Here is a 25,734-nt window from a genome sequence, read left to right as displayed (position 1 = left end):
ACTCTCTCTCAGCCCTAGGAAGAAGGCAATGGCAAACCACTTCAGAAAAGAAGTGCCAAGAAAACTACAGGGACTTGTCCAGGTAGTCACCAGGAGTTAAATTTTAAAAAAAAAACTGACTCAAAGGGACAAAGAAAAGAAAAAAGAAAAGAAAAGAAAATGCATGCCAAAAACAATGTATTCTGTGCATCATCATATTATACTGATTCTTTATCTACTAGAAGGTTGTATCTGATAAAACCTTTACAATCCTCAAAGAAGTCTGAAATGCAAAACTGAAAGCAATGGGCTACATCCAACATTTTATTATCCAACTTGTGCAGCTGGAATTTCCATTGATCCTTTACCCCTTCCCTGCCATGTCCTCCAAATCTGTTCCAGGTCCATTACCCTAAGATTATGGATGCAATAATGCTTCCATGTCAGTATCTCATAGCAAGCAGATTTTTTAAAAAGTATGGGACTGAAGCAATGTATTGTTTACTTAATGGAGTTGCCATTCTGTACACACTTACCTAAGAATAAATCCCAGGACTGAACTGTGAGCTGTATAACCCATCTCAGCAAAATCTGATTGAAGGGCCGCTGATCACAATTTATGAAGGATCCTTCTGCCCAGTTTGGGGGGCAGTTTCTGTTGCAGCATATCACTTCTTGCCATGAAGTGAAACTTCTGTTTTCCTGGAGCAAAGGCAAAAACAGTATTTAACTTGTTCCTGTCATCAAGAACAAACTCTCTTTCCTTTTACAAATAGAACAAAGCGTGATTAGTCAGAGAACAAGAGCTGTGTTTTAAATAAATGGTACCATAAGCTAAATATGATGTCTTCTGAGCTACTATATTTGACTTATGCTAATTTCAGCAGTTGTGAAATGCCACAGTGGTCACCAGGCTTCCTTCCACTATCCCTCTTACACAAGGGGACACCTGTGTACAAGCCTGTTTACTGCTTATGACCATCATCACAGGCCCTTCCATTGGTGCCCTTTGCAGCAGAGATTAAGCGGAGAACTAGAAGAGAGAGAATTTGTTCCGTAATTAACCTCCAACAGCGGAACTTTCCCTTCCCCAAAGGGAGATTAGTCTGAAACCTTGATCAGCCACCTTCAGACCTGCCACACCACGTTCGGGTACCTGTCATTCACTGAACACCAAAAATGGGTGGGACAGGGACCCAAAGCGGACCTGCAAAGTTTAAGACCCACATTTTGCTCCACAAAATGCAACAACAACAACAAAAAAACCTAGCACAACCTTCCCTCCACAAAATGCAACAACAACAAAAAAACCTAGCACCAATTTCTGGCTTTGTTCATTCTGAAAGTTGCAGATGCAGATAGTAGGTGGCATGTGGTTCCCAAGCTGCTCTTTTTGCACTCACATTTTAGAGCAAGGATTGGCAATCCACAGGCACCATATGGCCCAATCCCATTTTTGCAACCAAGGAAGCCTCCCAAGATTGTATTGCCAAAATTTAGATGAGAAACCCCCATTTTCAACAGACTTATTATTGCTGTTTCTTTCACTGCTGTTGAAAGATTAATTACGGAAGTATTGTAAGCCTGTGCTGGGCTTAACACACCTACCTGGAGCTTAAAAAAAAAAAGCAGAATCGCAAACCTACCCTCACAAACCATTTCAGCGCACCCCACTCTAATGATTTCACTGCATCACTGACAATCTCTTGCTGCTATTGAAGTTCAAAGCATTTTAAAAGTGCAGTTCAAGGAAGGGGGAAAATCCCTACCAGTTCTTTTTCAACCTTGGTCGGTCTCCAAAAGCTTAGCACGGTTAGAACTTGAATTGGAGACCACATTCTAATACCTGGATTGCAAGCAAGGCTAGTTGAAACAATATCCCAGAAATAGGCAATGGCAGGCCACTTCAATGTTGCTTCCAAGAGAATTCCAACCTGAATAGTACCATCCTAGTAGCTTGCTCAAGGAGAAACTCCTTCTAGTTCAATACCATCATGAAGTGAGGGAACCAAAAATTGGAAGAACTGCTTCTCATGGCAGCCTGGCTGCTTTGGAATAGTTTTTAGGAGGAGAATAGACTGGCCCCCTCTTCAGTAGCTATTTTGGAGAGGCTTACAATGATGCTATGTACTGCCCAATATCTATATTGATATTTTATTTAAATTGGGTTGATCTTAATCTCATGGTGTCTATGGATTTTCTGATTGAAGTGTAATTTTAAATGTATCATTGATTATGTGATTATGTGCCATCAAGTCAGTGTCAACTCTTAGTGGCCACATAGATACCATGGAGGCTTTAATTTTTCCTTATATTGTATGAACCAGTATGAATTGTCAGGTTGCAGGGGGATATAAATCAATAAATACTTCTTCATGGATGTATCCATGAAGTTACCAGCCCTATTCAAGGTGGACTTTTAAAAACTTTTGAACAACAGGCAAAGTCCTATTTACTCAAATTTTAAGTAAATAAATTGTTTAGTTTAAGGGTCAAGAAGTTTTAGTCTTGATTATGTAACAAAGAGCAGCTGCTCTTCTCTATGTTTTTATTACAATTATTTTTAATGAGATTTTATCAAACGCCTTGGTTGTTGACTATGAAACAAAGACAGCATACAATAGTAAAAATAAATGAATTCCATTTTTAAATAGAAAACTCTAATGCCACATAAGCAGAGTACTTCAACAGATATTACAACTTAAAATTAGAAGCAGCAGAAAGCCGTCTTTAAAAAGGCATGAAAAAGCTAAAATTTGAGTAAAATATGATGTCATCCCAGAAATCAGTGGGTGCTTCTCATTTCCCTTTATCTCAGAAATGTGGAAGCAGCTTTTGGGAAACCAATAAAAATATGTTTTTTTCCCCCATTATGAGGGAAATGTCTTCTAATTCTGCAAGGAAAGCAACCTTGGCTTGAACCTTGCAGAACACAGCACACAGAAAGTTTATGACCAGCTCTGATAACTTCTTCCCACATCTCAAAGTGACTTGGGAATTTTTATTTCCCTGACAAAAGGAAGAAAACAAAGACAACATGCAGTTTTTCTAGTTCAAAAAAATGCCTGCCAGTTTTCTAAACAAACCAGGCAACACAGAATGCCCCCTAAAAAACAATAAACAGGATACTCAAGTTTTTTTTTAAAAAAAAACTTGCCTATAGAATGACTGTTCCCATGTTCTGCCTATAGTAATAAGAAGGCCTGCCTGCATCTCAATGTCTCACTGAGAGTTTTCCACTGGATGTTAATACAGGTAGTCCTCAGGAAATTGGGACCGGAATTTCTGTCACTAAGCGATGCAGTTGTAAAGCACGATGTCACGTGACCACATCGCTTAGCAACAGCAATCCTGGCACTCCCCACTGCTGCTGTTAACCGAATTCCACCAGTCATTAGCCAAGGACCCACCCCAATCCAAGCCATTTCCGGTTTGGTGTCTCCCAGCCCCGAACCTCAGTTCTTCCAAGGTAAGGGGCTGCTTCCCCTTCAACTCCCCCACACTGCCTATTCCCCCCTTTTATTACACGTACAATATATGAATCATTTGCAAAAGGGAGTTCAAGATAATATACATGGCTCTTTCTCCCCAATGTTCTTCTCACCATTACTTTACAAAGCCAGTGAGAGATAATTGGTAAATGTAGATAAACACTAAGCTAGCTTACTTTGGGTGCCCACCAAATAATACAGAAAACCAACAGTCAAGCTTGCTTTCTGTACTCCTTCCCCAATCCCCAAATTGAGGAGGCCTAATTAGAGTTGGCGCTACTGAGCATCAGTATTGAGTAGAAGCAATGCTGAAGCAGAAACACACCCATTTTACACCATTACTGCTTCCCATCTCAAGGTCTGGAAAGAATGGAAACTAAACAAAAGGTTAACTCCCCTTTCCATGTTTGGGCCACCTGCCAAGTGATGGTTCAGTTAAATGCACCACAAGCATGGGTATAAACTGTGATTAATATTGGCAGGGCCCCTTAATGGAACCTCTGGTCTAGGTTCAGATGATACTCCAAAGCTAACCCACTGCGGCTTAGTAACTCTTCCAAGATCATTTAGTGGAAGTTCATAAATCTAAATGAAGATCAGTACTGACATACCTAAGCAGATTACTTTCATGGCTGACCCTCAAAAAGCTAAGCAGAATTGGATTTAGTTAGTACGGGGATGAAAAACAGCCATGAAGTACCAGTGCTGCAGGACAGCGTGGAAAGTCCAAAAATATTCCAGAAAAAGGCAATGGCAAACCACTTTATACTGATGTCAAGAAAACTATGCAGATGTATCCATGAAATCATCAGAAGTTGAATTCAGCTTGAAAGAGACTTTATCTTTTAGGTCTTTTTTACAAATAGAATTATATTAAAAAACTAGTCAGAAGCCCATTCTATGACAGATTATGGCTTATTTTTATACAGCTTTTGTTGTATATTATTATTACTACTACTACTACTATCATCATCATCATCATCATCCTAAATCAATCCACTGCAGGATGACAGCCTCTTCACTGAAGGTTATGGACTGTAATCTAACATGCCGGTCCAATACAGGTTGGTAAAAAGAAGTTTTTAACTTGTGGGTCTAGTCCCGACAGAGTCTGACTAACCCAAAGCCACTCACTTTTGTGCCTAAGCAAAGTCTAGAACCTGAGTCTTCCCACTCTTCATCCAGGACCTTAACCACGCTACCACACCAGCTCTGATGTGCACATATAGAGCAACAGATATATGGAAGTAACTAGTTAACCAATGGAAAAGAAAAAGATTGTGAAGAAGAACTTGCAAAATTCTTAAGTCATTAACAGCCTTCTCTTCACACCCTTCACTTCTCACACACACACACAACATCCGTCTGTCCAGCTGTCTCCTTATGCTCTTGGCACTGAACGCTGCCAATCTCTGGACTTATTTTCCAGTGAAGAAGGCATTGTTTTATTAGCTACTTAGGCAAAGCACACACCATTAATGGAGTTTTTATCTCTCTATTTCCCTGACAAAACAGAACCAGCCAGTCTGACTCTGTTATTATCATTAAGATTTTTTTTTCCCCTATTCACTATCATGAATCCAAACAACATCTGGAATTATGGCTATCCTCGAGAGGGAAAGGGAAGAAAAAAAAATATTGCATCTGCTTTGAGGGAACAAAACTTTTGTTCTTTTCTACATAAACAAATGATTAGATAAACATGTTTCCTGCTAGCCAGCTAGATTTTTAATGAAACTCTTATTTCCCTTTTAACTCTTGATAAGATTCTCAAAATATGCATTATGCTGTCTTTTTGTCCTCCTTTCAAAACAACCAAGAGATAAATATAATACTTCCGCCTTCAACACCAACACTATAGACAGAAGTGTTTGAAAGGGAGGAGCTAAAAGCCTTTGAACGCTGACTAGCATGTCAGGGAGTTTAATAAAAGGAAATTAAAGAGCCCTTTACTGAAATATTATTATTAATGTGTACCCTGGCGCCAGACATCTTTCTCATCAATGTAGCTAGTATGCATGACCCTCCTTAACAGACAGCTGTCTCCAGTGTCATTTCTGCCGAAATCAAACCTCAGGGCCTCTCCAGAATCAATACAGAACAGAGAAGCTACGCATGCAGCTAGCTACACACAACCAGAAATCTTGATTTATGTAACGCCAATCCAGTTTTCCACAACACAGCATCGAGATAAGGGCAGTCAGAACCATGGTCGCAAGAGAGACCCACCATACCTAGGCATGCTGCATCCTGCTCAACAGGACTTGTGCGGGAGCCCCTAGCATCCTTACTAGGAAATCCTAAACTTGGAGGAGCTCCCTCCTTCAAAGGAAAGTTATTTCAAGACTGGAGTATGAAGCACGCTTCAAATATTTTCTTTCCTTTTCAGAAAGAAAAGTTTAAACCCTTCTTTAAGGTCTGCCTAAGAACTCCTCCTCCTCCATGGAGTCATTCAGCCACACCACGACAAATCAACAAACATTTCAAGGTGCTTTAAGTTGAAGCAAGTTTAGAAAGCCACTCCAGAACAGGACACATTTTGTGGTACATTGTTTGGTGGGAATCCCTACAGCCTGAGATGCAGGTACCTCCACACAGATACACGGTGCAGCATTTAGAGCATCCTGTCATATCCTTAATGGCAGGCTATGTAACCTGAATCTCTCAGTGGGTATTTGGAGGCTCCCTTCTACTGTCCCACCTTAGGTGACAGCTGTTTTGGAGAGCCAGGGGGCTGCCCGTGAAGCAGTAAATGTGGTCAGGCAAGGAATTTTCATTCTGTCTACAGTTTGCAGTCCTAGGCTGCAGGAGCCTGATTTAGGACTGAAGTGTCACCCAGTTGTCCCCATTCTTGCCACCATCTTTCTTCCAATGGGAAGAACATACTGCATGCTAAGCAGTGGTTTCTTTGGTTCTGGTGTATTGTTTCAGTCCAATCACTGTGGTTTCTAAACTATGGTTGATAGTCTAATATGTTCTATGACTTCAGACACCGTTACTTATTCAATGACAGGGTTAAGCAAAACCACAGCTTTAATATAGAAAAGCTCAGCCCATAAGCCCAGTCAGTGAGTAAATCAGCCTAAAGGACAGAGATGGGGCACAGTCGTCCTGTGAATTTTCTGGCTGAGTAGGAATCTGATCCCTGGTCACTCAAAGCCAGCACTTGTAAAGATCTAATAAACTTTCAGCATAATCCTAAACATATCTACTCAGAAACAGACCCACTGAGTTCAGTGAAATATATTCCCAGGTAAATGGTACAAAATTGCAGTTTTAATTTACTTAATCCTTATATGGGGTACTGTATCATATGAACTATGATATAAGATCCAGTTTGGTCTAGTGGTTAAGGAACGGGCTAGAAACCAGGAGACTGTGAGTTCTAGTCCCGCCTTAGGCATGAAAGCTGGCTGGGTGACCTTGGGCCAGTCACCCTCTCTCAGCCCAGCCCAGCCCACCTCACAGGGTGGTTGTTGTGGGGAAAATAGGAGGAGGAAGGAGTATGAGGTATGTTCACCGCCTTGAGTTATTTATAACAATAAAGGTGGGATAGAAAAATAGATAAACAAATAAAACTGATGGTCTGGAAATCAACTGTACTGTGACATATACGTATTTTTAAAAAATCCAAGGGAACAGAAAGCACATATTGACAAGCAGGAGTCAGATAACCCACCTGATGGAAAAACCTTACTCACAAAATCCTGTCTTTACAGGGCACTCTGCAAAACGTTGTTTGGGATGGGCATTAACATTTGACATAATAGTCCTCTGTTAAAATCCTATTTTACAATCCTGTAATGTGCAGAAACGTAGCTTACCTGGTTCAAATTAAAAACATCATTTAGAGCTATTCCCTCTAATAGTCAAGAGTTAATTGTTTTCCATAAACCTAATTCAAGATGCTCGGCGGACAGATTTCTTTCAAAATACCCCTCCTCTAGCCACGCAGTTGCAGAAATGCTGCTCAGAGAACTAGTACACAATTTAAATACTCTTTAACTGTAACTCGGTATGGAACTCTGGAGAAGCCAGTGTTTTAAAAGTATCATCTTGTTTAGGATGATGCATAAAAAAAGAGAAACCTGAAAAATCAAACTCTGAAACCAAGCCTATGCATGTAGAAGAGTATTTATTTTACTTACTCTGCTTAAATCCTGCCTTTACATTAGGTACTCAAGATGGCTAACCTCATTTTAAAAGCAAAACTAAAAAAATTCAAAACAAAATTAATGGATTCTCTATTCCCTCCTTATAGCTAAAAGACTTATTTTTCAACACTGGAGAAGATATGGCCCCAATTATCTGATCTTATTAGCAATTTATGAATGAATCAGATATCAACATGGATTAGCAATGGATGATTATCATGAAATATCAGTATTCACTGAAATGCTTATGTAGAACTTCTATAAATATAAATATATGCATATGTATTCATGAATATATCCTCTTTTTCTTTTTCTTCTTGCTTTATAACTTTATTTTTTTTCTGATTTCTGTATTCCATTAACAAAAACAAAAATATTTTTTTAAAAGGCAGCTAACAACAGCTACCAGCAAGACAGAAAGCAGTATACTGTATAGAAAATTAAAAACAACACTTAAAATGAACACCAAAATGAACTAACAGTTAAGAGTCTGGTGGAACGAATGCATCTTTACAGATTTTCTGAATAGTATATCTATATAGAAGACTCCCTTCCAGGGACTACAAAAATGAGCCATGAGCGATTATGGCATCTTCAAAAAGGCCACTTCTACAGATCTTAATAGACAAAAGGTGAACTCCCTTAGACAGTTAGATCCTGAGTTATTTAGAGCTTCAATGCCAATAATTTAAGTTTGTGTCTGGTAATCAACAGGCAAGTAGTACAGATCTGTCAGTATGGATATAATGATCTCTGCACCTTTCCTTGACAATCAGCCCCTTTCCCATATTTTACACCAATCACAATTTCTAGACACATACAGGATATATCACAGGATGTAACTAAGTATTGACTAATTGTCACCAAAATCCAACTGCCTTCATGAATGCCCTCAACTGGCACACCAGCCTTAATTGTGCAAACATGCTGCTCTCAAGTGTCATCTGCAAATCCAGAAGATCAAGGAACATTCCCCCACTGTGGACCTGTACTTTCACAAGAGTGCAAACAGCAGCTGAACCTCAGTTCCCCAGGTTTAATATCTTATTTACCCAAAGCATCTCCATCTTGTCTGAATTTAATTAAGGCATGTTCTCCCTCATCCAACTCATTAGTGAATTTAAGCAACATTCAAGGATCCTTATTCTTTCCTTGGAATTCAATGACAAGGAGTTGCAGAACTGGGTGTAATCGGCATAATGATGGCATTTTACTCCGAAGTTCCAAATGACCTCCTGACAGCTTCATGGAGATGTTGAACAAAACAGAAGTATCCTACTAGACCTTGCAGGCCAATGACCTAAGTGCTCAAAAACAGTCCCCCAGCACTGACATGATCCTTGCACAGATCCTGCAAGGTAGACTTCAGCAGTTCATGGAGCGAGAATTGCCAGATGTACAAGCTGGGTTTAGAAAAGGCAGAGGAACTAGAGACCAAATTGCCAATATCCGCTGGATAATGGAAAAAGCCAGGGAGTTTCAGAAAAACATCTATTTCTGTTTTATTGACTATTCTAAAGCCTTTGACTGTGTGGACCATAACAAATTGTGGCAAGTTCTTAGTGGTATGGGGATACCAAGTCATCTTGTATGCCTCCTGAAGAATCTGTATAACGACCAAGTAGCAACAGTAAGAACAGACCACGGAACAATGGACTGGTTTAAGATTGGGAAAGGAGTACGGCAGGGCTGTATACTCTCACCCTACCTATTCAACTTGTATGCAGAACACATCATGCGACAAGCTGGGCTTGAGGAATCCAAGGCTGGAGTTAAAATCGCTGGAAGAAACATTAACAATCTCAGATATGCAGATGATACCACTTTGATGGCTGAAAGTGAAGAGAAACTGAGAAGCCTTATGATGAAGGTGAAAGAAGAAAGTGCAAAAGCTGGCTTGCAGCTAAACCTCAAAAAAACCAAGATTATGGCAACCAGCTTGATTGATAACTGGCAAATAGAGGGAGAAAATGTAGAAGCAGTGAAAGACTTTGTATTCCTAGGTGCAAAGATTACTGCAGATGCTGACTGCAGTCAGGAAATCAGAAGACGCTTAATCCTTGGGAGAAGAGCAATGACAAATCTCGATAAAATAGTTAAGAGCAGAGACATCACACTGACAACAAAGGCCCGCATAGTTAAAGCAATGGTGTTCCCTGTAGTAACATATGGCTGCGAGAGCTGGACCATAAGGAAGGCTGAGCGAAGGAAGATCGATGCTTTTGAACTGTGGTGTTGGAGGAAAATTCTGAGAGTGCCTTGGACTGCAAGAAGATCCAACCAGTCCATCCTCCAGGAAATAAAGCCAGACTGCTCACTTGAGGGAATGATATTAAAGGCAAAACTGAAATACTTTGGCCACATAATGAGAAGACAGGACACCCTGGAGAAGATGCTGATGCTAGGGAGAGTGGAGGGCAAAAGGAAGAGGGGCCGACCAAGGGCAAGATGGATGGATGATATTCTAGAGGTGACGGACTCGTCCCTGGGGGAGCTGGGGGTGTTGATGACCGACAGGAAGCTCTGGCGTGGGCTGGTCCATGAAGTCACGAAGAGTCGGAAGCGACTAAACGAATAAACAACAACAAAAGCACTGACATGGCCAGATAGAAAAAGAGTTCCTATGATTCAGATGGATGACATGGTTGATGGCACTGAAAAATCCTCTTCCCCTCCCCTTAGCTGCTGCTAATGTCACAGCATGGTATGTCCCACTGCCCTCCCCCATGTGTTCTACACCTTCCCTTCCCTCCTCCCCTCAGTCTACTTATATTCTTGGCTTTTTCCCCCTGTTCTCTCTCCATTATGCCCAGAACAAAACCACCCCATCTGGAACCATTTTAACCAACCCTTCACTTCTGCAGAGTTGCCCAATCTAAAACTGACCAGGGAGTGATCTGTCCATGACGACCATCATACAAAAGACTTTCCCTTTTACACCACCAGCCCCACACAACGGAACAGCAAAATCAAAGGGACCAAACAGAAAATGGGGCAAAGCAAAGGAGCCAGTTACCAGCTGGGCCATAGAGGGCATGAAACTGTGAGCTCCTCCTGACTAGGCAACTACAGCATGGCTATCAAAAATACAAAGCAACCTAAGACAATCCAGTGCCATGCTTGAGATCATCTTGGCTAGACCAGAAGAAGTACTAGGCATTGCAGTGGACTCTATAGTATCTCTGCATCCCACAAATACAATAGCATGCACTCAAAATTGACAGGCTGTTAGATGCAGTATCTGGTCAGCAAGATAGAATTTCTATAGACCATCAACACTTCTTCTCACTTTTCATCCTAGTCTGCTGAACAAATAGCCTGATGGACAGAATTGAAAGAGATAGCCTTCTCCCTCTTCTCTTAGCCAAGTTAGTGCTTTCATCCAATATTAAATCCTGGATAACAGCAAATGACCTGGTGCTAGAGCTACTTTCAGTGACAACATGACTTCCTAGTAAGTCATGCTCATTGAAAAGACAGGAGGCTAGCCAATGGCCTTTCTATGCAATCTCTAGGTTGCAGCTGACCACCACATCTCTTTTGCTGTTTATTATAGATATCTACAGATGACTCCAGACCATTTTCCTGGAGTATCTCTTAGCACCAGACCCCAACAAAATCAGTAAAAACTCCTCACCTAATTGAAAACCTTGCCCTTTCCAGACACCTATATGAACATAAAGAAATAAAATAAAGTCACCTAGTAAGGTGACCCTACAAGCAATAATTTTGCTACTGCAGGACAATATTCCTTTTCAGTCCCAGCCCCAGGAGGTTAGTGCAATCTTGGGCAGATAGCTTCTGTTCAGAAGCATGCAAAGGTTTGATCCAGTGAGAAGGCTTTTTTCCATAGCTAACAAGGCACAGAGTCAAGCAGCCAAAATGTTGTCCCCTGTTAAGGCGCATGTTTGCTGAGCTTATAGCTGGGTTCAGTACTTGTGAATATGACAGCAAGGATAGCATGCAGGAAAAAGGACCTGTGTTCAGAAGTATCAACCCTACCAACTTGGTTGATCTGGTTTGAATAGCTGCTTGACTCATAACAGAGAAATATCAGCTCTAATCCAAATGGGGGCCTCAGATGAGGGATATTATTGTAAACCGCCCAGAGCCCCTCTTTTGGGGGAGATGGGCGGTAATTAAATTTGAATTTTATATATATATATATATATATATATATATATATATATATATATATATATATAGCTTTGTTTTTGTTTTCTGACACTTGCAGAAAAGCTACTAAACAACACTAAGGTCCAAACAAGGATTATGAGTTTTTCATTGCAACTTTCTCAACATTTCCAACATGACTTTCACAGTTTTCTGCAAAGAGGACAAACAGTTCATGTCTACATTTGTTTTTATTTTAAAAGTCAAGTAAATCAGACTTCAGGTCAAATTTTCAAATTAATACCAGAATGTTGTCTACAGTTGTAATTGAAATTATTCAACGCCCACTGCAAATCAGGTTGATTGTCAAAATGTACAGACTTTCCGCTGTTTGCAATGAACAAATCAAACAGAAGCAATTGAAATAGCTCAACACAACAAACGCTCCAGGTAGTGTCCCCAGAGTCAACTGAAAATGCAACTCATAATGACTTCTCCAATCTCAAAATTATTCAATCCCCTGAATAGACTCCGTCACAACGGCACACATACAGTATGCAAAACAGGTGTTGTCTCAAGCACACCTGATGCAGCTAATCAAGGGCTTCATCAGTTGCACCAGGTGTGCTTGAGCTGGAACACATGAAATACCTGAACTGGCTAGGGGTTTGTTGAGTGTCACGTTTGACTGCGTGTTAGAAATACAGTATGGCTAAGTCAAAAGAATGGTCCAAAAAGATAAGAGGAGAAATCATTGCCCTTCACAAACAAGGAACAGGATACAAAAAGATAGCAAAGGCAATGTATGTTTCTAGAGACACCGTTGGAAGCATACTTCGCAAGTTCAAAGTTGAAGGAACAGTGGTTACACTACCTGGGCGGGGCAGAAAAAGGAAGCTGTCAATGGCTGCAACCAGATTTCTGAGAAGGCAGGTGGAGAGAAACCCTCCAGTGACTGCAAAAGACCTGCAGCAAGATTTGGTGACAACAGGCACTGAGGTTTCAGTGAGCACAGTAAGGCGCGTACTAAACACAGAAGGTTTCCATGCCAGAACTCCAAGACGTACACCACTGCTGACCCAAAATCTCAAGAAAAGTTGGCTCCAATATGCTCAAAATCATATAAATAAGCCACAGAAGTTTTGGGATTCTGTTCTGTGGAGTGATGAAACAAAACTGGAGCTTATCAGCCCAATGGATCAGCAGTATGTCTGAAGGAAGAAGAATGAAGCATACGCCGAAAAGAACACTCTGCAGTTAAGCATGGTGGTGGCTCGGTGATGCTCTGGGGCTGCTTTGCATCCTCTGGCACTGGAAACCTGCAGCGTGTGGACGGCAAGATGGATTCATTCAGGAAATCCTAGGAGACAACATCATGCCGTCTGTAAGGAAGTTGAAGCCTGGGCATCACTGGACCTTCCAACAGGACAATGATCCCAAGCATACCTCAAATTCCACTAAGGCTTGGATGCAGAAGAAGTCCTGGAAGATTCTACAGTGGCCATCACAGTCACCTGACTTGAACCTCATAGAAAATCTCTGGTGGGATTTGAAGAAGGTGGTTGCAGCACGCAAACCCAAGAAGATTACTGAACTGGAGGCCATTGCTCATGAGGAATGGGCTAAGATTTCTCAGGAATGCTGCCAGAAGCTGGTGTCTGGCTATGCATCTCGTTTGTAGCAGGTCATAACAGCAAAAGGATGCTCTACTAAGTACTGAAGATGCTTGCCATGAAGGGGTAGAATCACTTTGAGACTGGAGAAGTCATTTTAAGTTGCATTTTCAGTTGACTTTGGGGATACTACTTGGAGCATTTGTTGTGCTGAGTTATTTCAATTGCTTCTGTTTGATTTGTTCATTGCAAACAGCTGAAAGTCTGTACATTTTGACAATCAACCTGATTTGCAATGGGGGTTGAATAAGTTCAATTACAACTGTATATTGGAAATTTTGGGTTGCAAAAATAATTTAAAAAATAAGTCAACAGGAACGATCTCTTCTGTACAAGGCAATTCTTTAAAGGAAAATAAAAAGTGGTAAAAAGTATGTGTGCAGAATCCACAGGCAAGCCTTTCCCCCATCGTATTTCAGCCTTTTCAATCAATTCTGAGATACCTACCATTCACTTCTAATAACATATGCTCAAATTCTAAATCTGTTCAGAGGATTAAACTGAATAAACATACTATAGAGAGCCAAGAGTTCCAGACATCATACAATTGACTGCTACAACAAACTGAAGTGGGAAGAAAGTGCACACACAGCACAAAAAAAGTTTAGCAAACCTCTTTAGAAGCTCTACCGCTCTACACATTTTAGCTGTGCAGCAGCCTCTTCAGAGGGACAGAAAGCTGTGTTGAAACTTGATCTCATGATTCACTTATAGCCGTAACTCAGACAAGGCCTACGGGCTGTTCTCACCACCAACTCAGCTCTATGGAAGCAAAATTAAGGAACACCAATACATGTTTGTATTTGCAAAAAGGATGCCTCAGCACACTTTTAGTTGTAGCTTCTACCCTGCTCAGCACAGTTCTGCCATATGCCTACAGCAGTTATTTGACCCAAAGCTATGATTAAGGAAAAGGACCCTATCTCTCCATGTCGAAGTGGGATCCAATTGTTAGTTTTAGTTCAAAACACAAAGTACAGTACCGTAGTTACATTTTTCCTTGTGGCCTCATCGGCTGATTATTTTCTTAAGACACATTCCTGCACTATTTGGCTACCTTTACAACCCAAGAACCTGAATCTGCAAATGTGTGAAGAGAATTCTTTCCAGTTCTACATTTTGAAGGAATATGTCTACTTCAGAAATGGAAACATCAAAGGCTGATCCAGTAGTTCAGAATCTGGAAATCTGACATGCAGAGGATATATTTCACTACTGTGCTGTACAATACAAGGTTTCTGATCATGACTCCTTTCGATTTTATACTGTAAAACACCTTGGAGGTCCTTTCTGAATAACTCAGATATTTTTAAAAAAATATGTATCTAGTCTGAGGGGAAGGAAAAAGGAAACAAACAGGAGAGAAATTAAATTAAAAAATATACACAGCCCTAAGGATTCCAAAACTGATTCCATTTTACACAGAAATCAGAATTTTTTCTGACTCGCTGCCTTCCAGGAAACAACAAATATTTAAAATAAACCTCTGGCTAAACCTTTTAAAAATTCTCACTCTTCTCTAAATAGGAGAATTATAGATAACTAAAATTAAATGTGACAGAATCTTGATTACACATTACAGAAAAAGACTGTCCAGGTGACCTATTTTTAACATCCTATGTGACAGATGGTTTGCATTTAAGTTGAAATTTCAAGCTATTTCAAGACTGCATATGATATGGCCTATAAAATACTTTGAACGATGAATGTTTGAAAATAGTATAATGTTAATGCTACATGATGCAAGTCAGTATCCATGTTGCCACAAAAACAAACACCAACTACAATTAAATAAGCAGCCTCACCTCATTTTAGATCACCAGGTTGCTATATCTAAATACTTCTTTTCATCAGGTTAACATAAAAGCCACAAAAGCATTTGCAAGAGTGCTATTACTTTATTAAGTTTTCTCTAAATTAATCCCTGCTAGCATGGTTGCACACAACTCTTTAAATTAAGAAAAAAGGGAGTTGATAATTGCATGCAGTTGATTAAAACTTACCCTTTTAATCAAGGGGGGGAATATAGAAAAATCCTCCTTTTATCATTCTTAGATGAAAAGTTTTTCCTTTTCTAACCATGTTGATAGGAAAAAAACTGGTTTTTCCTCATTTGAATGGAAGGACACCCCAGCTAGATCAAGAGAGTTTTCATTTTTCCTTTGAATTTTTAAAAACAGCAAAACTGCTCAAAAAGGCTTGAACACCATCACTTTTCCCCTGAGTAACTCCAGCTATTTCCTGAGAGAAGCCAGATTCCTGTCCTACCCTGTATGAAAGGGTTCTTCAGGGCCAAGTCCTGCTGATTAGTTCCATTCAGACAGACTGGCCTTTGAATCCAGTAGCCCAGAGCCAGAGAAGCAAATAAGACAAGAGGGACTAATACAGAAATGTCTTAGTCACCAATTAGAGACAGTGGTTTAAGAGAGAGAATAATGCACATCTGCACATCGTTGGAGGAAAATTCTGAGAGTGCCTTGGACTGCAAGAAGATCCAACCAGTCCATCCTCCAGCAAATAAAGCCAGACTGCTCACTTGAGGGAATGATATTAAAGGCAAAGCTGAAATACTTTGGCCACATAAGGAGAAGACAGGACACCCTGGAGAAGATGCTGATGCTAGGGAGAGTGGAAGGCAAAAGGAAGAGGGGCCGACCAAGGGTAAGATGGATGGATGATATTCTAGAGGTGACGGACTCGTCCCTGGGGGAGCTGGGGGTGTTGACGACCGACAGGAAGCTCTGGCGTGGGCTGGTCCATGAAGTCACGAAGAGTCGGAAGCGACTAAACGAATAAACAACAAAAGCACACAGGTAAGGGGAACAATACAGCATTATCACTGATGCTTATATTCTCTTCAATTTAAATAGCTCAAGTCAAATGATAAGTAGTTTTTCCACTTTTGTTTTCATGTGCCAATCAAATATACTCAAATGCCACTCATCTTCTTGTCCAACTACCGTTTTCCACAAATTGGCACTTTTCAAATGTACTGGATTAGACTATAAACCTCATCATCCCAAAACAGCATAGCCAAACATTGCATGAGTTTCATCATACAATAGGTTTGGGCTTAGCATGTTATGTAAAGTCAACCACTATAGTTGGTAAACCATGGCTTACAACTTAGTGTGTTGGGTGAATACAGACATTTGTAGTTTATTCACTCACCATGGTTAGGTTTAGTATACTGTGTCAACCAAGTCAAACTTTTCCAGCCTTCATTCTCAACCCAAATTCATCTAGCAAAGCTGAGACAGTATCTAGGCTAGGCTACACATACCCTATGAGAACATATTGTTGTTGTTGTTGTTATTACAAGAGTATTCTTGAATATGAGAATATTTATAAGACTTGTGCAAAAAATACCTATTGAGATCTTAGATACTGTATAAGAAAAGCAAATCCAATGAGTTGCCTAGCTCTACTCTCCTCCCCAACACTAGAAAACCAGAATATAATGATACAGAATGGCCAAAGAACAGGAAAACGAGCAAACTGACTGTCTTTCAATACTTGACTGACCACATCAGTAAGTTCTCAGGGAAGAATTTAATTCACTTGGTTAGGATTTTTAAAGTGTGAAGTGCATACAGCCTCAGCTGTATGTGTTAATTTGCATAACAGCAACTGCAATGATGTGGCGATTGAAAAATGGATAGGTAAGCTATGAGAGCCAACCATAACTCATACCTGGATAAAATCAAATACCAAAATACCTCAGACACAAGATGTGGAACATTAGACCACCTATGTAGTTCACAAAGTTGCAAGTGTGCAGCTGTTTAGAAAAAACTCTCTAAAGTCCACCACAGCTTTAGGATGCAAGGCAAGGAGACTTAAGTATGTATAGCAACAAGAGGTTCGTCTAACTAATATAGGAAAGGGATAGCTTGAGTTGGCATCATGTGAATTAGAAATCAGTATGCCACAATCAGATGAGCATTAAAAATGTAATTCTGAACATGTCACAAGGCCAAAAGAGCTGCTTAATGAACACAGAATTTTAAAAAATGTAAAAATAGCCATGAATTGCAATCAGTCTTTGAAGATACTACAGTGATGAATGTATTCTGCCACCTGGGCAAATTTGAAGGCTTATGATACTGAAAATAACCATTGGGGTAATGGCATCTCAGAGAAATTAGGTCCCACATCACTAGTTTCTAAACAATGGTAAAACTAAGCTAAGATTTTTGTATCATCTACAAAACTTTCAGTCATGAAAAAACAGCCTTTGGCTTTGGATGTTTCCTCATTTTGCTATAAGCTTTAAAGGTTTCCCTCATTCTGCTTAGATATTTTATCTGATATGCATAATTTTAGGGTGTTTTTTTTTAATTAACTGTTACTTCAAGCAAATACTGAAGATGCTCTACAGACACGATAATTTCATATAGAAAGAGAAGGGAGAATCAACTACTGGAAGTCCCTTTTTAGATTCTACAGATTTCCTGCCTGAGAGACAAGAGCTGGAGTCCACAGAAAGCCACACATTCCAGAAATGCAGCAAGGTTTCCTTTCTGAGGCAGGGCATGCAATATTGAAGCAGGCAAAATATGGTATTCCTACTAGAATCACTCACCTCAAGAGTGGAAGAGCAAATAAAAGTTAGGCCTTGGTGTTTGTGCTCGGGTTTGAGTCAGACATCTGTAAGCTTTTCATTATGAAACAGCCTTGAAAGCTGAGGCCTGGCATTACTGTCTTCAGAGATGTTCTTGCTAAAAGCAATTCATGAAATGCCTGAAGTAGCCCTTGGTGGGAATTGAGAAAAAGACTGAGAGATGGTGCCACACAACCAGTTCCTGTTAACCCTGTCATTTTCTTGGCAAGGATCGAGTCAGCCACAGATATGACGGTTTCACCTTCACCAAACACCCATCACATTCAGAAACATCAATCATCTGTCTGATTGGAGGAATATGACACTATGAAATAGATTTCTGCACAGATACAAAACTCAGTATGTGCATGGGGGAGGGTAGTAAATAAGCCATGGTTTGTTTTAGGGTATGAAGCCAGTTTGAAATCATATAATTTTGGTGGCACACTGATTGCAAATGTGACTTCACATGACATATGAACAATGTCAATATGAACTCACGGTTTTTTTGCAGTTTCTGACTTACTTGTGCTTTGGTTTTGTGCTCAAATCAATCCAGAGATGTAAGGTAAGAGCAACTGTAAAGAAGAAGAAACTAGGAACTGGCTAAATAAAGCATGACTATTTTCTTTGTCTGAAAAACAAATCAGAAATGAACCAGAATTGGTTTAACAAATCATGAGTTAGCATGATGTAGGACTGTGGCTACATCATGCTAACTTGTTTTAATTTCAGTTTTCCTACAAGATTTCCATTGTACCAAATAGTCCCAGCAAATATGGACAAGCAGTGTTTATTTTAAACTCCATCCTGTGTAAAAATGTTATTTAATATGCCTAGTCTGTGAAAGAATCAGTCTATTCTTTCACACCAGCTTCTAAAATCATTCAAAGCTATGGTTCACATCACAATGAATAGGCCAAGACTGGCTGAATTCACACAACATATTAAGTGGTAATCAAACAAACCACCTTATGCATTAACATAATGTATGAACCAAATCTTGGTGTGTGTCCTCAAATGTACTTAAGCAATGATCAGGGATGCCATATAGCTTTCCTATAGCCAGCCATACACCAGGAGAATGTTGCTGTTATTTCAAATTCTACAGAAATACATTCACATCTCCCTACTTTTGGAATAAAGGGAAAACTGGAAGCTCCAGTGTCAAAGCTGGCACTAACAACAACAGAAGATCAAGGCAACTCAGTACATAGTAGTCAGAGACAAAGATGACAAGAAGGGTAATTTGGAGACAGAAACCTAACTGTGAAAAATTCAGGTGGCCATGTACCTTTAGGGAGCTCATTTTTCAAATACTGGGCATATCTTGTCCCACTAATTTCAACAACACAGTTTAGCTTAAATATAACTGTGCTTTATTAGTGAAGTGCTTAAATCTGTAACAGTTGTAAGGTCTGGTCTGTATTTTAAGGGCTTCAGAATGAACTTCAGAAGTAGCCCCCTCTCCATTCCATGCATAAAATAGAGCTTGTTGCAATGAACCCCCATGCCATAACCAAGGACCCATTCACAAGATTACCTAAGTGAGTAGTAATCTTAAAAGTCTGAATGAGCTACTTTCTGACAACAACCCAATTCCATGCATTTCAAGTCCATCCACATATAAACTCACCATATGTTTTCAGTGTAAGAGCTGTCCAAAAGTACCTTCAGAAGCAAATGAGTCACGGTCTTTTCATTTTTTAAAAAAATGTCATTTTCCAAATTCATATTTAGGACATATATCTTCCAGGTGTCAACAAACAGCATCCATACAAAGAAAGGTTTAAATGTTCTACCACAAAAAATAACTCCTAGAGAATTGTGTATGATCTGACCACTATAACTGTAAAAACTGATATATGCCAATTTTTAGATGGCAAGTCAAATAGTTATCTCACATATACAATATTTAGGTGATCCTGCCACATAATAGTGGGGTATAGAGAGCATCATAATCACATGTTCACAGGCTGATTTATGTTGTGGTCACCACTAACCCCCTCTTTCTTCAAATTTTCAGCTCTGCCAGACAATGTTACTAATTTTTAAAAAGGAGGGAAACAAAGTCTAATAATAAAAATAAGCATTCTCTCATCTCCCTGTACTTTTGAGCAGACAGACTCAAAACAGAAACCATGTGCAATACGTAAAACCAATCTGTGAAAATAGAATACATTCTGAAAAAGCATGAATTTCAAAATTAGAAAGCAACCTGAAGCCAATCTACTTTGGCACACATAAACTGCTTTAGAGATAAACATCAGAGACATCCCTTTTGATCACCCCGTAAATGTTTTTTAAAGGGCTGAATATAATAATCTAAACAAACACACCCATACTTACAAAGCCCCCTCTGCAACTACTATATAACTCGTAACTACAGGGAAGGATTTTAAGAAATACACGTTCTTATAGTACAAGTTGGAATATATATGTCAGCTTAAGTATTAAATATGAGCAAACCTTTGAACTTTCAAATATACTGGAAGCACTGAAAATAGTACTAAACCTTACTATTAAGTGCTGTAGAATACATTCTTAGAATGCACATTCAGCAAGAACATGACAACATGACAAGTATAAAGAAACCCTTCCAATTAGCTACTGCTGGTGATAGAATGAACAGGCCAAAGGAACCACAGATATTCCCACTACGGGTATATAAAACAGAAAAAGTGTTGGTGCAAACTTGTAACAAAGCCATCCTAGTTCAAACGTTCCAGTGAAACATTTTGAAGGGTTTTGTGATCCCACAGAACAAAACCTGAAACATTTTAAGTGCTGTACCACAGGGAACAATGGGACGTTAAAATAAGCCTCTTATTTTTCATCACAGGGTCACAAAAGTAGGTGAGATAGCAGTCCATGCTGACTGCTGTCTACTGCTCAAACTGTAACTACATTGACTAAAGGATTTTTTTAAAAGGACTGTAAATATTTAAACATTCCTAGGGTAAACAAGTTAGGCATGCTTTTTTGTAGCCTGTCTGCACAAATAATCACAGAAATAAGCCCAGCAAAAACACAACACAATAGATTCACTTCAGCTCAGCCTCTACACAATTTAACAGTAGCAAAACAAAAACAAAAACTCTTCCATGAGCACAACCTTCTTCCTAATGCACATGGTCAGTGTACAACTTCTGCATTCGGCAACTTGTCTTCAAACCTCTGACAAAGCAATATACACAAAATATCTGAGAGCTCACCAGCACAGAAATCCTTTCAATAAAGCACAGTGCATATTTTTGCATTTAACATCCTATCTGAAAAAGACACGATGCACATAGAACACTACATACAAGCCATGACCTCAAAAACTTACCTGTGGTACACAGTTAACTCACCCTCACACTACCAACCTTTCTCCCCTCAGCCACATTTAAACGGTAGCAGCAGCAGGGATAGAACTTATGTCTGCTATTTTATTGGCTGCTTGTGCTCTTAAGTCTCCATGCTTAGAGGAATGTTTAAAAGAGAAGCTAACTGCAAGCTATAGGGACAGTCCAAGCAATATAGAACAATATACCCTATTTTGATCTGAAGACAGGACAAAATTCCAAAACATGGTTGGTTTGTTCCATGCTTGGAACCCTCAAAACAGCTCTTTTAAGATTAGAATCCTTAATTCACACAATGCATCTTGTTAGTGCTAGATGTACTAATTTTCCTCAGATCTTTTATGTAAGTGTAATCCAAATGGAAACATTCAGCATACAAACAATATACATCGTCAGCCAAAAAACCCACAGGTTTTCTGAGCAAGTCAGTCTTAACACATAAACACAAAAGAAAAAAAACCAACCCACGAAAAATAATAATGGAAGTAAAAGCCTTAAATTCCACCCACTATTAACTGATGGCTACATTATTAAAGGGATGCAGCAAAATTACTTGTATACTGTAGTTTGTTCATAGCAAAGGCAGCAGCTTTAGACAAAAGGATTTGAGAACCACTTAGGGTAGGAAATAGACATTTCCTCAGAACACTATCAAATTTTTGTCTAGAAGCTCACTAATGATTTTCCCAACTGAGGGCCACCATGGACCAAACAATGCTATGAGCAAGAGCACTTTATATATCTCCCCACCTAAACACACACACGCTTATAGCATTTATAGTGCTTGTTTATGTCACAAAATGTTCTCATTTTTAAACAAATGATATCAAACTGGAAATGGAAAAAGAAACATTCAGAACTGATGGAAGTTCAAAACCTCTGGAATGGTCAGAACACAGTTGTGTGTGTTGGGGGGGTTGTTTTGGCCTCAGATCATTCTACATCTGCATATTTGAATACTATGTCTCTAAGGATGCCCACCTCAAATGTCAGCTTCGCCCAAAATGGTGCCTTCCCAATGTGCTGGACTACACCAATATAGGAAAGACAGACTATTCTTCTTTTCCGAGTTAAACTTGTTCACTTTTCAAGAGTAAGCAAAAGCAATTTCCCATGAACCGAAATATGGGACAGTCCTAATTCACAGCAAACCAGTTTCTTGTCTAAATTCCTACATCCCACTGTACAGTTCAAAGGGGAGTATCTTTTGGTCAGCTGGAACTTGCACAAACAGGAGTGATGGCTGTACAATCCAGCATTTCAACATTTTCACAACTTCCAGAAAGCATATCAGTGCACGACCAGTAATATGAAGCTTGACAAAATACCTGAAAAAGACAGCTATAGTTGTCTATTTCAGGGCAAGATTCATTTCCAAGCATAATTCCACAGAGGCGATACTGTCTTATGAGGGCATGCTCAGTTCTACCACTGCACTTCTTACATTTGCAGAACATAAACACTGGCTCCAAATTCAGAGCATCATAATCTCTGGTGTAGTGATGTAGAGGGAAGAGGGACTGGCAACTTCTCCCAGTTATGCTAACATCAATGCTTATTTCCATATTTATTTGCTAGGGAACTGTGTTACTCAAGACTAACTACTTGAGAAGCACACAAATGAGCTATGTCAAGTTCTCCTCCTTCATTAGGCTGTTCAACAGATTATCACTGCTGTTTAAAATGTACAGACTTGCAAAAAGAAGATTAGTGAACACTTCTAAAAATCAAAGAGCAAAGGCAGAGCAGAAATGCCATAATGAAGTACATATCCTGGCAGTTTTGAAGACAATAGTCTGTATAAGTCAGCATGAAGTGCACTTGACAAAAGTGAGCTGTTGCTTCCAAGAACACATACCACAACATACCAGTCACTGCTTACTATGCAAATACATGGAATACTAGGAGTGGGGGATCTTTTTTAGTTCCAGTGTCTGGAACAACATTTGGAATAACATTTAAATATTAACACACTCCCACAAATACACACACACACACACATTTAATTTTATGTTCTTCTGCAAAGGAAGATCAACTGCTACTTGCCAATAAATGATTTGTTGGGGGGGGGTTGTCCCTTTGGGTCAGTGTTGACTCTTTGTGACTGGACAAATCCCTGCAATTTCCCTGGCAAGGTTGAAGAAGTGGTTTGCCATTGCCTCCTTCCTAGAGCTGAGAGAGAGTGACTGGCCCAAAGTCACCCAGCTGGCTTTGTGCTTAAGGCAGGACTAGAACTCACAGTCTCCCGGTTTCTAATCTGGTGCCTTAACCATTACACCAAACTATTAACTACTATGAAAAATGGTGCATTGACCTGAGAGGTAGTACAGGGTTTTCTTAACCATGGTTTACTGGAATAATGTCTATGTTCACACCACACATTGTAAGCAATGGCTATAACCACAGTAGCTGGATATATACTACCCATTCTACATTATTGCACTCTGTGATGTGTGAATCCCACTAATATGAAGTCTTTGAAAACCCATGATAGTTATGGATCAGGAATAAAGAATTGCACAAGTATTTCTCTTGAATAGATCAAAAGCATTTCAGATCTCAGTTTAAATGAAGGAATACTAGTAAAGGAATCTGCCAAACATCATGCTCGCATAAGTATTTCTTTAACGAGTTGAAAAACATGTGTTTGTAGCCTGAAGACACCAATAAAAAGGGCTATTTCAACCAAGATATACTTCAGAGAACTGGATTAAATGTCTTTCCCAGGCACTGCCATTTGAAAAGTTGGTCGGCATCACAGAGGGAAGCCAAGTGTGCTAGTCACATTTCAGATTTCTTTTTTGTAGCAATTGTATATCTACACATACACAGAGAAATGAGGATACAAACTAGAGAAAAAAAATAAGAGCCCAAGCTTTTCTTCATTTCCCTGATGCTCTGTAGGCGCAGGAACATCACAAACCAAGCCAGACAGGTGTTGTGTAACAAGGCTTGCTTCCTTCCAATCAAACTATCCATCATCTTTCCATTTTGTTCTGCTGACTTTCCAAAACAAACCCCTCTTCCTACAAGAGTTACAGCATTGAGGGGCGGGCTTCTACTTGGCAGGGTAATGAGTAACATCTGTAACCACAGTTGCCCCGTGGGCATTCCTTCCTTTGATGCTCCTGAAGACTGTAGCCAGCAAGGGGAGGGAGCCAGGGAAAGTTTACAGATTCTCTTTCCTCTCTACACAGCCTCCCCCCACCCCGCTCCAGGAGAGGCGGCCTCCCTGAAGCGATTAAAAAATGCGTCTCTTCCCTCACCCCGCCGCTTCCATCTCTTCATCTCCTAAGTTTTCCAAGCCACCGCTGGAAGCAGGACACACAGATGCAGCATTAGCTTACGAGCTTTTTTTTGCTCGGAGAACTGTAAAGGCACGTCCAAAACGCCCATGTCTAACAGCAGATTTCTGAGCAACGCACACGGATCCCCCGATTTCGAACCGCTGTATGCTTTAAAACAAAATGCAGATTTAAAAAGGGTTGCCTGTCAAGAAAAGAAAGGTGGGCGGAGGAGACAAATTTGAGACCAAGGTTAAACAACAAAAATAGCAACTGTCTCCCACCCGCTTGGAAAGGCAGATTTTGACCAGAGGAGGAAGGGAAAGAAGCACGCCTTTTAGCCCCGGAGGAGAGAGAAAGCTGCCGAACGTTGGGGGGCGGGAAGAGGGGGATGGCGGCCAAGAGGGCGACTTCTCTCCGAGGTAGGGAGATCACTCACCTCCGAGCCCTACAGACAAAGGCAAAAGCAGCCGAGGCGGCGGTGCGGTAGCTTCAGGCGCAGCTAAAGGAGGAGTAGCAGCAGCAGCAGCAATTTCCCCTCCACCGATTTGCCGCAGCGGCAGCGGCGACCACCGCTCCACTACAAGCTGTAAGTTGCTGCAGCGCTGGCGGCGGCCAAACCCGGAGTCCCGCTCTAATCACTCCCCGACTGCATCTCCCCAGCGGCCGCCCTCCCTCCTCCGGCGGGATCTGCGCTACGCGCAGCGGCGGCGCCCTCGGGAGCCGGGAGAAGAACTTCCCGTCGAGCGGCGACGGGGAAAAGTTGGCAGAAGGGCGAGCCGAGCGCAAAGTTCCAGAGAGCAGCCGGGCGAGCCGAGACAAGGCAGACTCCGGCGGGAGGAGGGGCCACTCAGCCGGGAATCCAGCTGCAGTAAGAGAGGAGGAAGTGGCTGCTCCCTGTTCTGCCAATTGGGCTTCAGGAGCTGGAATGAACCAGGCGGCAGGCACATCATTTCCTCCCGGCGCAAATCCAGGCGCCGCCAAAGCCGGCCCACCTCGCCCCCTGCAGGGCCAAGGGGGCACCGCATCCTCCCCGCGCCGACGCGACCCGCCCACACGCGTGGGCTCGCCGGCTGGGGCGGGAGGCGCC

General features: G+C 40.6%; 1 protein-coding gene across 1 annotated transcript in view; it reads right to left on the bottom strand.

The window, feature by feature from the left end:
• Positions 1-25,225, bottom strand: part of ACVR1 (activin A receptor type 1) — a 75,352-nt gene extending 50,127 nt beyond the window's left edge. Inside the window, exons 1-2 of the mRNA XM_063318343.1 lie at positions 25,084-25,225; positions 516-681 (exon numbers count right to left, since the gene is read on the bottom strand). Coding sequence (XP_063174413.1) covers positions 516-559 — 44 coding nt within the window. The 5' untranslated portion in view covers positions 560-681; positions 25,084-25,225. The remainder of the gene's footprint in view (positions 1-515; positions 682-25,083) is intronic.
• Between the last annotated feature and the right edge of the window lie 509 nt (positions 25,226-25,734).

Source organism: Candoia aspera, chromosome 1, assembly GCF_035149785.1.
Source record: "Candoia aspera isolate rCanAsp1 chromosome 1, rCanAsp1.hap2, whole genome shotgun sequence".
NCBI lineage: Eukaryota > Metazoa > Chordata > Lepidosauria > Squamata > Boidae > Candoia > Candoia aspera.
This window is presented reverse-complemented; position numbering and strand designations above follow the sequence as displayed.